This window comes from Convolutriloba macropyga, chromosome 2, assembly GCF_964194025.1.
Source record: "Convolutriloba macropyga chromosome 2, txConMacr16.3, whole genome shotgun sequence".
Taxonomy (NCBI): domain Eukaryota; kingdom Metazoa; phylum Xenacoelomorpha; order Acoela; family Convolutidae; genus Convolutriloba; species Convolutriloba macropyga.
The window spans coordinates 83636074-83648430 of NC_134469.1; the positions used below are offsets into that span (position 1 = coordinate 83636074).

Genomic DNA, 12357 nt, shown 5'->3' on the forward strand with positions numbered 1-12357 from the left:
ACTTTATTGATGTCTTGATTATACCTATTATTTTGATTATGTCATTAGAGAAAGTTTTTAAATCGTGTATTTCAGGAGACTGTATCCAATGGCTATCTTTACATTCCGATACCACTTTGTCTGCCAGACTTTTGTTAACGATCGTACAAACACTTCCTGAATCCACCAATGCTTTCGTGCTTGTATTTCCAACTCGAATGTCCAAATTTACGGGTTCTACCTCACGGGTGTCAGTTTTGTATGAAATTGCCGCTACACAATTATCATCGTAATCGTCGTAGTCTGAATCGTAATTGGCATCGTATATGCTCTTTTGTTGTAGGAGTTTGCTAATATTATTTACTTGTTCGGTTACTGATGTCGTAGTGCCGACTGTAGCCGCTTCCGAAATTGAGTCATCTACATAATTTACTCGAGATCTAGGTTTGCTAGCTTGTTTTGGTTTTCGACAAACCTTAGCGAAATGGTTAGAGATTCCACAATTTTTACATATTTTCCCACGGGCGGGACAATTTTGTCTATGAGATGGAGTCCAACCATACCCACAATTTGGACAGATTGTCGGTTTTACGAACTGATTTGTAGATGGTCGCTTTCTATTCCACGATCCTTGGACATTGTTTATCGAATGGACTTCATTAGTTGAATTGGTTGTTGGGGTTCCAGAGATTTTTAGTTGTGTTTGTATGCCCATTTCGATACTGATCGCAACTTCGAGAGCTTTTTTAGGTTCTCGTGTTTCTTTTAGCAATTCTATTTGGATTTCTCCATCTTGCATGTTAGCGATAAACACATCCCGTATTATCGATTCCTCACGGCTGCCTAAATCACAATTTAGGGAGAGTTCTCGAAGGCACCCGTAGAACTTTTCCACTGGTTCGCCTTTCATTTGTTTTCGAGTTAAGAATGTATATCTGTCAAATGTAATATTCCTTTGTTTGGTGAACACTTCATCAAGGCATTCCCAAAGAACTTTCATGGTCACTCTGTCAATTTGAATACTTGGTTCTTGTGAACCAAAAATTCGTCTCCCTTCAACTCCCAGGCTGAGATACGTAAGGGATACTGCTTTACTGTCACAGTATTTCCAAGGTTTTTCCCCACATAGTATGCCAACAAGTTCTGCTTTCTGGCATCGGTTAAGCCATGAGTTTTTTAGCTTCTCATTCCTAGTACGTCTGTCTCTTTCGCTTTGAGCTGTGCTGTTTTGAACGTCCTCCTCGTAGATGGGTTCTGGAGGTAGAGTAACTTTGTCTGGGGGGTCGTCAAGAAGAGTATCGATTGATATTCCTTCTTTAGCCATGATGGCTAACTTTAGCATGACCTGCCATCTGTCCCATTGCAATGGAGGTTCCAACGTCGGTTTTTCCCAAAAGGGCTCGATTCCCAAGAGTGCGCGTTCTTTTGTAGCTGACTGCGCCATGTGATAACCCTGACTATAGGGTACAATCGTGCTGTGAATCCACGTAGATTTAGATGTATGGATTCGAGGTGCGAATCCTAGTTTCCAACGTCAAATGGATTGTTACTTTTAGAATTGACCACAATCGCGGTGCGAATGTAGACAGATTAAATGAGGATGGATTTCTCCTTCAAATCCGCTAGGATTTTATCTAGTGGAAAAGAGATTAGGTTGCGAACGACTGAATTCAATAAGAAGATTCAAAAGACTGAATAGTTGAGTAAAAGTGGGAGGTATGAACAGTATGAAATAATGACTTTTTAGTCGGCGGTAATATATAATTTTGTGAACATTGACTTTTAGTTTTACAAGGACAAGTATAAAATAATTAAGTACATTTTAATAAATGAGAACTAAATTATGGTACAACCGTACCACACCAATTTGTAAGTGTTTAGTAGCTATTACTTGTTTTTCATGTGTGTAGTATATTGCGATGTCATCTGCATATTGTGAAACTGATGTATCTTTGCATTTTGGTTTTCTTACATACATATTGAACAAGATTGGGCTTATTATGCTCCCTTGGGGGACCCCTGCTTCGGGTGTAAAGCTTTTTGAAATTGCTTGGTTGTATTTTACTTTGATTTTTCTGTTACTTAGGAAGCTGCTAGTCCATTTTGTGATCCACCATGGTGTGTTGATCTTAATTTGCTTAAATAAAATACCTTCGTGCCATACTGAGTCAAAAGCTTGTTCTACATCTTGGTCAAAGTATTGATTTGGAAAAATCATTATTGAACTTTTAGGCATTGAATTCAATTTTTTTCATTATTAATTTTTATGAAAGAATTGCTCAGTTTGCTAACAGGTTGTAAAGTAATGCAAAACGGTTGCAAACTGTTTACAAATATTTGTAAAAATTTGCAATAATTTACAAATTATTTTTATAAATTAATTCATCAATTTGCAAATGAGTTATAAAGTAATGCAAAAATTAGCAAACTGTTTACAAAAAAATGTAAAATATTGCAATTATTTGCAAATTAATGCCAAAATTACGTAATATTTTACAAAAAGTTATAAATATAATGGATCTTTTTGCCAAATATTTATAAAGTGTTTGTAAATTTTTATTACATATCCATTAAATTTTGACTGATGCATCATTTTACGCCCCCCCCCTGACTAATCAAAAGGATGTAACTGGTGGGTTAATTTGTTTTCCCCCTCACTCTTACATCATTTTATCTCCCTTGGCAGCCCAAAAAGATGTAATAGTTTTGTGCTGAATTTTCCTAAAAACTCCTCCTATTGAAGTCCCACTATTATATCATAGTAAAGGGAGGGTAATTTTTCGTCCCACTGCAGCCCAATGCAACCCACTCTCACATCGCAAATTTTGGTCATGGGGGTAAATCCCTCCCATTGTAGCCCCACTCTTAAATCATTTTGCAAGACAAATTATCCTCTCACTCTTACATCACTTTACCCCCCCCCCATTTTTTCAGCTGTCTCTTTCATTTTGATCAATTTCTTTGCTCCTTTTGTTCATTCAAATGTTTAAAAGATTGATATACATAAATTTCGGTTAATGGACTTGGTTACACAATTTTCGGTAGACTTAGTTTAAGGAAGATATTGCTTTGAAGTTTTTAGAATGTGTGATTTCCTACCATGGAGAGGATTGCGCGGATCTCATAGCGGGACATGACCCAGAAGATACCGTAATAGAGAACACTGGCTCTGCTTCTGTTAAAGTCCAGATAGCACTGGCTACCAATACAAGAGCATTAACCAAAACTGAAACCTTTCAACCTGGCGTCTCCGATACCGTATACGGTATGGGGGACCAACGGGGGCCAACCAGGACAGTCCCCACGCCGACAGTCCCCACCCGGGTCGAATGTCCTCCCTAAAATCCTCCCATTTTGATCTAAGAGTGGGGGTAATTTGTCTATGTGGGGTAAATTGATGTAATAGTGTGGGGGTAATTTGTTTAGAGGGGGTAAAATGATGTAAGAGTTGGGCTGCAATGTGAGGACTTTTCAGGAATTACCCCCCTGACTGAAATTGCCATGTAAGAGTGGGCTGCAATGGGCTGCAATGGGAGGACTTTTCAGGAACTACCCCACCCATGACTGAAAATGCCAACTAAGAGTGGGCTGCAAAGGGCTGCAATGGGAGGACTTTTCAGGAATTACCCCTCTCCCCCTGATTGAAATTCAGAGGGGGTAAAATGATGTAAGAGTTGGGCTGCCAAGGGGGGTAAAATGGTGTAAGAGTGAGGGGTTAATTTGTCCAGAGGGGGTATCATGAGCTAAGATTTGAGCTGCCAAGTGGGGTAAAATGGTGTAAGAGTGAGGGGGTAATTTGTTGAGAGGGGGTAAATTGATGTAGGAGTTGGACTGCCAAGGGATGTAAAATGGTGTAAGAGTGAGGGGGTAATTTGTTCAGAGGGGGTTTAATGATGTAAGAGTTGGGTTGCCAAAGGGTGTAAAATAGTGAAAAAGAGAGGGGGTAATTTGTTCAGAGGGGGTTTAATGATATAAGAGTTGGGCTGCCAAGGGGGGTAAAAAGATGTAAGATTGAGGGGGTAATTTGTCCAGAGGGGGCAAAATGATGTAAGAGTTGGGCTGCCAAGGGGGGTAAAATGTTGTAAGAGTGAGGGGGTAAATTGTTCAGAGGGAGTATAATGATGTAAGAGATGGGCTGCCAGGGGGGGGGGGATAAAATGGTGTAAGAGTGAGGGGGTAATTTGTTCAGAGGGGGTTTACTGACGTAAGAGTTGGGCTGCCAAATGGGGTAAGATGGTGAAAAAGAGAGGGGGTAATTTGTTCAGAGGGGGTTTAATGATGTAGTAGTTGGACTGCCAAGGGGGGTAAAATGTTGTAAGATTGAGGTGGTAATTTGTCCAGAGAGGGCAAAATGATGTAATAGTTGGGTTGCCAAGGGGAATAAAACGGTGTAAGAGTGAGGGGGTAAATTGTTCTGAGGGGTAAAACGATGAAAGATTGAGGGGGTAATTTGTTGAGATGGGGCAATTCTAACAAATATTATTCATATATATATAGACCGTCAAGAGTTGGACAGGCTTTGATGGTCTGGAGAATAAGGCGACGCAGCTGAGGGTACAGAGGTTGTGGATTTCAAGACTGGCAGTCTTCTGGTATGGAGGCTAAAAAATGTAAGATTGAGGGGGTAAATTGATGTAAGAGTTGGGCTGCCAGGGGGTAAAATGATGTAAGAGTTGGGCTGCCGGGGGGGGGGGGGGGGGGTTAATGATGTAAGAGTGGGGCTGCAATGGGAGGATTTTTTAGGAAAATGCAGCTCAAAACTCTTACATCTTTTTGGGCTGCATTGGGCTTCCAAGTGGAGTAAAATGGTATAAGAGTGAGGGGGTAAAAGACAAATTAACCCCCCAATCTTACAGCTTTTTTGGTCTGCCAAGGGAGTTAAAATGGTGTAAGAGAGAGGGGGTAAAAGACAATTTAACCCCAAACTCTTACATCGTTTTATGCCCCTTGGCAGACCAAAAAAGATGTGAGAGTGGGGGGTTAATTTGTCTTTTACCCCCTCACTCTTACACCATTTTACCCCCCTTTGGAAGCCCAATGCAGCCCAAAAAGACGCAAGACTTTTGAGCTGCATTTTCCTAGAAAATCCTCCCATTGCAGCTGCACTTCTATATCAATTTGGGCAGAAAAATTCAACCCGGGCACACGTCGACCCTGATTTTTTTCAGCTGTCTCCTTCATTTTGATCAATTTCTTTGCTCCTTTTGTTCATTCGCATGTTTAAAAGATTGATGTACATAAATTTCGGTTTATGGACTTGGTTACACAATTTTCGGTAGACTTAGTTTAAGGAAGATATTGCTTTGATGTTTTTAGAATGTGTGTTTTCCTACCATGGAAAGAATTGCGCGGATCTCATAGCGGGACATGACCCAGAAGATACCGTAATAGAGAACACTGGCTCTGCTTCTGTTAAAGTCCAGATAGCACTGGCTACCAATACAAGAGCATTAACCAAAACTGAAACCTTTCAACCCGGCGTCTTCGATACCGTATACGGTATGGTGGACCAACGGGGGCCAACCCGGACATTCCCCACGCCGGCAATGGCTAGAACATTAAAAACATTTGCCGTTACGGATATAAACTTATTTCCGAAGAAAGAGATTGCGGTTGCCATTGAAAACCCCGTGAAATAAACTTAATAAACGTTGATTGATCCACAGTTATGATTTTTATATCCCCATATAAATGCTATTTTGCAAGATCTCACAAGATACTTGCAAGAAAAGTTATGCAAAAATTTATCGCGAAATAATACATCCCAGGTTAAGATCTCATTACGAATCAAGTATGTCGAGACTGAAGACGTCCACACAACGCTCTAGTCGAACTCCGACGCCTATCTTGCAAGAACCTTGCAAGATCTTGCAAGATAGAAGTCAAAAAATGTTCAAGAAAAATTAAAATTTTAAAGTCTTATTAACTCAAAGATCGTTCTCTCTTATCAGTTCAGACCGTCGAAGCTCTCTGTTCAAAACATAAACGTTCATATCACTTCTGCCCTCAATAAAATTTTAAAAAACTAATTTCCGGAAAAATGTTTAATGAACGTTTCATTGGTTCATTATGTACAAAGCAGTGTGAATCACAAGGTAAGCACTAAAAAAGTCATGAAAAGCATCCAGAGCGTTCCTGCTCATGATATATAATGTTTCAATCGAATTTTAGTTCTATAAATGAGACTTTTCTGTGAGTCCATTCACTTAGAATTGGTGATAGTCTACGCAAAATAGTCAATCATACGTTTTGTGCTGCGTTATAATAACAATTTTCAATGAGTAAACACGTACGTGGCGAAAAACAGAAACGGTTAAATTTCTCAACCTTCCAATCCAGTGTAACCTCATTCTATAGCAGAACGCTACTCCTACTGAAGCTGACACACACTTAAAAGAAAAAAAAGGTCCAGAAATTTTTTGCCTTAAAATTATTTTTCTATTTGGCCTAATCGGCTATCAATTTCATATCAATTTCACCGTCGATAAAGTGTTTTTCATTTACTCGCTTCCACGCTCGTGGGCGCTCGTGTTTTTTTTCTGTTTCGCTCGCTTCACGCTCGCTCGATTTTTGTTCGCTTGCTTTCCCATTCGGTCTTTTCTGTTTCCCTGGCTTTGGGCTCGCTCGTTTTTCGTTCGCTCAATTTCCCGCTTGTTCGTTTCACTTTCGCTCGCTCTGCGCTCTGTCGTTTTTCGTTCGCCCGCTTTTCAGCGAGTGCGTTTCTGTTTTGCTCATTCTGTGCTCGGTCGTTTTTTGTATGCGGGAACCCCCACCCCTCTCTGTGCCCCCTATCTCGTGAATTTAGATTTTCATTTATATGTTTCTTTCTTTCAGTGCTATGACCCCGCCCCTCTCTGCGCCCCTTATTTGTTAGTCTGTTTCTTTTCTCAGAGCGATAACCAATGTGACCCCTTCGCGCAGCGCGATAACCCCCCGCCCTTGTTTTTGACCCCTTCGCGCATTAGTCTTAGCTCTTTCGGGTCTTTTTTTTCTTTGGTGGGCCAAGCTCAAGATAAGACTAGATTTACGGACGCCCATTTTGCACGGGCCTTGCAAGATTTCGTCTCTTATCTTAAACGACCCTTGTAAAAATCAGACGCCCATCTTGCAAGATTCTTGCAAAACTTCGACGCTTATCTTGCGAGAATATTGCAAGAGTTCGACGCCAATTTTGTAAGAATAATACAAGATCGACGCTTATCTTGCAAGATTCTTGCTTATCCGACGGCTATCTTGCCTGATCTTGCAAGAATCTTGCAATTTTGACTGATCCATAATTTTGTTCACACAAGGTATCAGTTTTTCGAAGCACACGACTTCCTGATCAACATGCCATTTAATCACATGAATTTTTTCCAAAATTAATTTTTTAAAACACTACGGTAAATCAAAACATATCACAGTATTCAGTATTCAGAATAATACAAGATCGACGCTTATCTTGCAAGATTCTTGCTTATCCGACGGCTATCTTGCCTGATCTTGCAAGAATCTTGCAATTTTGACTGATCCGACGGCTAGCACACGACTTCCTGATCATGCAAACTTTTTGCAAGATGTGATATAAGATAGAACAATTTTATACGAACTTGTGAGATTTTTACAATTGTCGAAAAAAACAATTATTTATGCCAGATCGTGTCATCAAATTTCAAGAACTGTTGTAAAATTTAGTTGTTGTGAACAAACGTTCTGTATCAAACTTTGAGAGTCGTCGATAGAATCTTGCTAACAAACCAAGTATCCTGCAAAAGTAATTCGTCGTAAAATTTGATCTGTTTCCTATCTGGTCCAAAATTTTGTTCACACAAGGTATCATTTTTTCGAAGCACACGACTTCCTGATCAACATGCCATTTAATCACATCAATTTTTTCTGAAAATAAATTTTTAAAACCATTTTGATCTCGATCAGGAGTTAAGAGTTCTTTGCAATTATAAATCCCGCCGAATCCCAACCACCACCTTCGCCACCACATCACTACTACGGTAAATCAAAACATATCACAGTATTCAGGCTGTTGGTAGAATCTTTCAGATCCTGTAATTATTTATTATAAATTTGAGGTATTTATATTTTCTCAGTTGCATTGTTGTAGAAAAAGGTAAAAAAAGTGCAAAATCTGTGATACTTGAACACTAAGCAGAATTTTAAACAAACACATATTGCAATAGCGTGTTTCTAAATTATTTCAAAATGATGCCTCAGTTCGATCATTATTTTGATTTCTTACAAATCACATATAGTGATTCTGTTTATGAGTAATTATTTAACCTAACGGATATGCTTGTTAATATAGAAATTTCTCACTAAGTTCACAAAGTCTAGAAATAGAAAAGAACTACAGTTTTGTTTGCAAAAGTAATTAGTAACCCATATATCGAAAACCTTGGAAAAAAAACAAACATCGAAGTCAAATTGCCGCGCCTAAACAAAATATTACGGTTAAGAATCAAATTATTTTTAGGCACCTTTGTGTCATTCAGATTTAAAAAGATGAGATATAGGTTAAAACAATTTTTTATGAACTTGTGGATTTTTGCAATTGTCGAGAAAACAATTATTTATGCCAGATCTTGTCATCATATTTCAAGAACTGTTGTAAAATTTAGCGCACTAATATTTTGATAAACTAACTTTTTGTACCAAACTTTGAGAGTCGTCGATGAAATCTTGCTAACAAACCAATTATCCTGCAAAAATAATTCGTTGTAAAATTTGATCTGTTTCCTATGATTAAATGATCACAGGATTTTTGCAATTTTGACTGATCCATAATTTTGTTCACACAAGGTATCAGTTTTTCGAAGCACACGACTTCCTGATCAACATGCCATTTAATCACATGAATTTTTTCCAAAATTAATTTTTTAAAACACTACGGTAAATCAAAACATATCACAGTATTCAGTCTTTTGGTAGAATCTTTCAGATCCTGTAATTAGTTATTTTAAAATTGAGGTATTTATATTTTCTCAGTTGCATTGTTGTAGAAAAAGGTAAAAAAGTGCAAAATCTGAGATACTTGAACACTAAGCAGAATTTTAAACAAGCACATGTTGCAATAGCGTGTTTCTAAATTATTTCAAAATGATGCCTCATTTCGATCATTATTTTGATATCTTACAAACCACATATAGTGATTCTGTTTATGAGTAATTATTTAACCTAACGGATATGCTTGTTAATATAAAAAATTCTCACTATGTTCACAAAGTGTAGACATAGAAAAAAACTACAGTTTTGTTTTCAAAAGTAATTAGTAACCCATATATCGAAAACCTTCGAAAAAAACAAACATCGAAGTCAAATTGCCGCGCCTAAACAAAATATTACGGTTAAGAATCAAATTATTTTTAGGCACCTTTGTGTCATTCAGATTCAAAAAAAAAAATGTGATATAGGATAGAACATTTTTATTTGAACTTGTGGACTTTTGCAATTGTCGAGAAAACAATTATAAATACCAGATCTTGTCATCATTTTTCAAGAACTGAAAATTTAGCGCACTATTATTTTCATAAACTAAATTTTTGTACCAAACTTTGAGAGTCGTCGATAAAATCTTGCTAACAAACCAATTATCCTGCAAAAGTAAATTGTTGTAAAATTTGATCTGTTTCCTATGATTAAATGATCACATGATTTTTGCAGTTTTGACTGATCCATAATTTTGTTCACACAAGGTATCAATTTTTCGAAGCACACGACTTCCTGATCAACATGCCATTTAATCACATCAATTTTTTCTAAAATAATTTTTTAAATCACTACGGTAAATCAAAACATATCACAGTATTCAGTCTGTTGGTAGAGTCTTTCAGATCCTGTAATTAGTTATTTTAAAATTGAGTTATTTATATTTTCTCAGTTGCATTGTTGTAGAAAAAGGTAAAAAAAATAGCAAAATCTGTGATACTTGAACACTAAGCAGAATTTTAAACAAGCACATGTTGCAATAGCGTGTTTCTAAATTATTTCAAAATGATGCCTCAGTTCAATCATTATTTTGATATCTTACAAACCACATATATTGATTCTGTTTATGAGTAATTATTTAACCTAACGGATATGCTTGTTAATATAAAAAATTCTCACTATGTTTACAAAGTCTAGACATGGAAAAAAACTACAGTTTTGTTGTCAAAAGTAATTAGTCCCCCATATATCGAAAACCTTGGAAAAAAACAAACATCGAAGTCAAATTGCCGCGGCTAAACAAAATATTACGGTTAAGAATCAAATTATTTTTATGCACCTTTGAGTCATTCAGATTTAAAAAGAGAGCGGATGAAATTCACACGCAAAAACACTCGTTTTCTTGTCCCACTTCATGTCACACAACTGAAAAATGATATAAAGGCTTTCAAAGTCAAAGTAAACAACAATTTAAAAATGAAACCACTTAAAAAAAAGAAATGTAAGCAGTCATTGCTGCACTGTATAACTTTTCATATCATTTCCCTGTAACAATAACTGTATAATTGCTATAGAAGTAATAACTAACACAACTGAGAAGGGCTCAATATAAAAAATAGGCACGAGAATAAACAGGAACAGATGGAAGTGGGTCAATTTCAATTAAAGTTTCTCCATTTTCTTTAGCAAGCACACTCAAAACGAAAAGTTCAATCTACTTCTGTTATTTGCATTAGATAGTTTAAAATCTGTATAAACCTACTGATACTAGTAAAATAATTGAGACACATATTTTTGTTCGAAAGCGTGGATGTAAAATTTTTAAAAAATACTTTGAAAAAGTGGGTTGTGATCAGAAAAGAAGTAAAAAAGTGCAAAAGGTTTTCACAACTATTTTTCTCGCTCTCTTGCTCAAAATGATGCTTGAACAAAAGACTACTCTGAGTACTTTCTCTGCTATTGACTTTATTTCAGCATATTGACCTAAACAGTTCGAAGGAAAAGATCCAATATATCCTAGCTTTTTTGTCTCTCAGCACATTCACGGTAATATTTATTTTTTAATAGCTACTTTTCCTACATTTTACATTTCGACACCAGTATAAACGGCTGCGGATAAAAATATACTGCTCGGTAAGGTAACATTAGAAGTTTATCTTCAGTTATTGATCAACTATCCAACTAGTAAATGTTTATTGTCGACTATAAAATGATAGATCTTTTCCGTTTAGCCATTCCCCCAAAAGTAGTGGGTGCATATTATTTGCACCACCAGCCGCACGGGCATATTAATACACAATGATTAACTACGTAATGACACGTGCTTTGTAACTTTGGGGGGGGTATACAAGGTACGGGGGGGACGAAAAGATCCAGAACGGTAATGAGACACTTGTGATCCGCTAATGTCTTGTGGTGGAGAGTAGGAAACTCAACAAGGGCAGTTACCATACAAGTCTTTGAATGCTCATCAATCAGCTTCGATGGTGACCAGATTCTATATCGTAAGCTGCCCATCTAAAAAGAACAAAAGACAGTACATGTTCAAAGCTCTATTTAGCAGCAGAAATGAAATGCGCGCTTGTTGAATCTGGAAAGAAATACCAAATGATAAAATGCTTTAGTTTGTTCCAATCCTAATTTTGATGGAGGGACGCTATCGAAGGGCGCCTTTTTGAGTAAGTCCGTGCGCGCGTGTGTGTTAAAAAACAATTGTTGTGGGGTACATGTGTGTGTGTGCTTGTGTATGTGTTTTGTGTTTGTGTATGTGAGCGTGTGTGTGTGTGTGTGTGTGTGTGTGTGTGTGTGTGTGTGTGTGTGTGTGTGTGTGTGTGTGTGTGTGTGTGTGTGTGTGTGTGCGGGTGCGTACCCGGGTTGAGAAAATTTCAAAAAGCTATGCATGTAATGCGCTGAAAATCTCGAATTTTTCATCGCAAAATCCTTGCATAAAATTGCGCTGAAATGTGCTGGAATTCGCTGAAACTTTGCAAAAACCAGCTGAAAACCACTAAATTTTACAAAAAATAGCGCTGACTGAGACTCGAACCCTGCTCGCCGGCGCCATAGCCATCACTCAACCCACTGCTCTATTGTTTTCTAAAAATCGTCAATTTGATTTCATGTTAAAAATAGTTTTGGAAGAAATGCGCTGAAATTATTAAGAAGTGCACTAAATATTCAGCGCATTTTTTACATATTTTCATCGCTTTTCAGTGCATTTTTTTAAGAAAAAGACAATAGTTAATATAGGAGCAATTTAAATGGTTCGAAATTCAGGAAATCGGTGTCAAAAAGAGTTTAAATCCACTAAGTAAATTTTAAAATGCGCTGAATTTTGAATTCGTTTCGTACAAAGTTTCAACGCAATTCAGCGTAAAATTATGCAGGTTTTTGCGCTCAAAAAATTCAAAAAATCAGCGCATTTCAGAGCACTAAACTCATTTCTTACATAATATTAGC

At 37.2% G+C, this 12357-nt stretch overlaps 1 protein-coding gene across 1 annotated transcript in view; it reads right to left on the minus strand.

Annotated features, from left to right (window-relative positions):
* Positions 1-3057: 3057 nt before the first annotated feature.
* The window catches only part of LOC142335034 (uncharacterized), an 80530-nt gene continuing 71230 nt past the window's right edge, over positions 3058-12357 (minus strand). Inside the window, exons 6-7 of the mRNA XM_075383362.1 lie at positions 11231-11415; positions 3058-3178 (exon numbers count right to left, since the gene is read on the minus strand). Of these exons, the coding sequence (XP_075239477.1) occupies positions 3058-3178; positions 11231-11415 (306 nt within the window). The remainder of the gene's footprint in view (positions 3179-11230; positions 11416-12357) is intronic.